The sequence below is a fragment of the Archocentrus centrarchus genome, chromosome 13 (genome assembly GCF_007364275.1).
Source record: "Archocentrus centrarchus isolate MPI-CPG fArcCen1 chromosome 13, fArcCen1, whole genome shotgun sequence".
Classification (NCBI taxonomy): Eukaryota; Metazoa; Chordata; class Actinopteri; order Cichliformes; family Cichlidae; genus Archocentrus; species Archocentrus centrarchus.
In genome coordinates, this window is record NC_044358.1 from 11,156,154 (window position 1) to 11,158,402 (window position 2,249).

A 2,249-nucleotide genomic window follows, 5' to 3' on the forward strand; every position below is an offset into this window, starting at 1 on the left:
CAACTGTTCAGCCTCAAAAGTTGGACTTTTTAAACCTGTGAAATCTTCATTTCATGTAGTCATAACTTAACAGCCTGATTCCGGTTGTTAAGTTATGATGTAGAATTCCATTTCTGGGTCCAAACTGTCACGTGATCAATATGCTACAATGCTGTGTCCCTGGTTGTTTTAACCGATCTGACTCGAAAAAAACACATTGAGCTGTCATTTTACCGATGAGAAACAGAAGTGGAAATGGCTGCAGTTGATAAGGTATGTTACAATCAACTTTAACAGTGAACAGTCACTGGTTATGCCATTGCTGTTTATTTGGGAGCATTTTGACCCGGAAATGACGTCAGATTTAAAGACCGGATAGTTAGTGAAAAGACCAGGGTGCTGCAGAAAAACATTAATCATTCACTTATATTTAGTATTTCACCATCTCTCATCAGACTGTTGTTTCAGAGGGCGATCCTCAGCCGTTGTTAAGATCAAAACCAAATGCACCCAGATTTTGCAAGAGTGTTCAGATCAAATTAATTTGTTTAAAAAGGCAAAATTCAAGAATGTAGAGCAGCTGTTAGAATATCAGGCAGTTTCTGCTTAGCACATACTATTTGACCCAAAGGCTGTAACATCTGCAACATGTCACTGCGGCAGGTAGGCCGTCTTGCCAGTTTTTCTTTCTGATGATTTGTTGCATCAGTCAGCAATCAGCAACAAAGGATCAGCATTAGTGATGAGGTCTGTCTGCTGCTGTTGACATCTCTGTTGTCAGTTTATAAGTGGAGGCAGTTTCAGTCAGTGTGACTGCAGGAAGGGAGCTTCAACACCACAGAATGGTAGGTTTGAATAAGGTTTCAGTCTGGTGTGAGCTGGCAGATAGAATACCTTTTACTAAACATCAGAACTAACAAACTGTAATGCGTGTCACACATTTGTGAAAGAGAGATTTTTTTTAACTTGCACTGCAAAGCACCATGATTACGTGATGATGATTTATGATGAGAAACTGTCTGAACTGTCTGAATTTTGTGCACCACAGCTCCATTTGCAGGATCACAGAGAAGACAGAACACAGTGGGACAAAATACACATCATGATAAACGCCTCAAAGGTTTCATACTTCACACTTGCTGCTTACTTCGAGACCGGGACTTTGAAGTATTTATGTTTTATGGTTGTCGTGTCTTTATATTTGTCGATTCTTTGTGCCAATATCTTGCTGATTGTGGTTATCTGTGTGAACAGAAGCTTACATGAACCTATGTACATGTTTCTGTGCAGCCTGTTTGTAAATGAGCTGTATGGTAGTACAGGGCTGTTTCCATTCCTCCTGATTCAGATCCTCTCTGATGTTCACACTGTTTCTGCTCCTCTGTGCTTCCTGCAGATTTTTTGTATTTATTCTTATGTGTGTGTTGAATTTTGCATCTTAGCCGTCATGTCCTATGACCGATATCTTGCTATCTGTTGGCCCCTGCAATATAATACACGTATGACACCAGACAAGATTGCCTTGCTCATTGCACTTTCATGGTTGTACTCTTTTATTACCATTGCTGCATTGATTTCACTGATTGCTCCTCTGCAGCTGTGTGGGAACGCCATCAACAAGGTTTACTGTTTGAACTACTCCATTGTGAAACTGGCCTGCTCTGAAACCACAGCAAATAACATTTATGGGCTTATTATCACAGTTCTCACAGTGTTTGTTCCAGTTATTCTGATCCTGTACACCTACATGAGGATCCTTAAAGTCTGTTTTTCCGCTTCCAAACAGACCCGACAGAAAGCCGTCAGCACCTGCACGCCTCACCTCGCTTCTCTGCTAAACTTCTCTTTTGGTGTTTGCTTTGAAGTAATCCAGAGCAGGTTCAGTCTGAACAGTGTGCACAGCATGTTGCAGATTGTTTTGTCTCTGTATTTTCTAACCTGCCAGCCGCTCTTTAACCCTTTACTGTACGGACTCAATATGTCAAAAATCCGTAGAAGTCTGGTTTCTTACAAGAGCAGATAACACAGAAAAAAAACCCCTCATTGTGTCTGTTGTGAATTATTATTACATATAAATAAATAATTAAATCTGACTCTGTTACTATAAACTCTTCCCAAACTGCCCTGTGCAGACTCAAATCAATACTCTCTGAAAGCCTTCTTACTTCTCTGGTTCCTAATGATGCCATGAATCTGACAGCTACAGTCATCTCCTAAAAGGCCTGGTCACTTGGTTTTATTCATACTCAAACAGTATGTGTTACAGCAGG

At 40.5% G+C, this 2,249-nt stretch overlaps 1 protein-coding gene across 1 annotated transcript; it reads left to right on the plus strand.

Moving 5' to 3' along the window:
* The first annotated feature begins 1,075 nt into the window (after positions 1–1,075).
* LOC115791146 (olfactory receptor 11A1-like) lies at positions 1,076–2,002 on the plus strand. Its single transcript, XM_030745272.1, has one exon. It carries the CDS (start codon positions 1,082–1,084, stop codon positions 2,000–2,002), a length of 921 nt encoding a protein of 306 aa, XP_030601132.1. The 5' UTR covers positions 1,076–1,081.
* Positions 2,003–2,249: the final 247 nt, after the last annotated feature.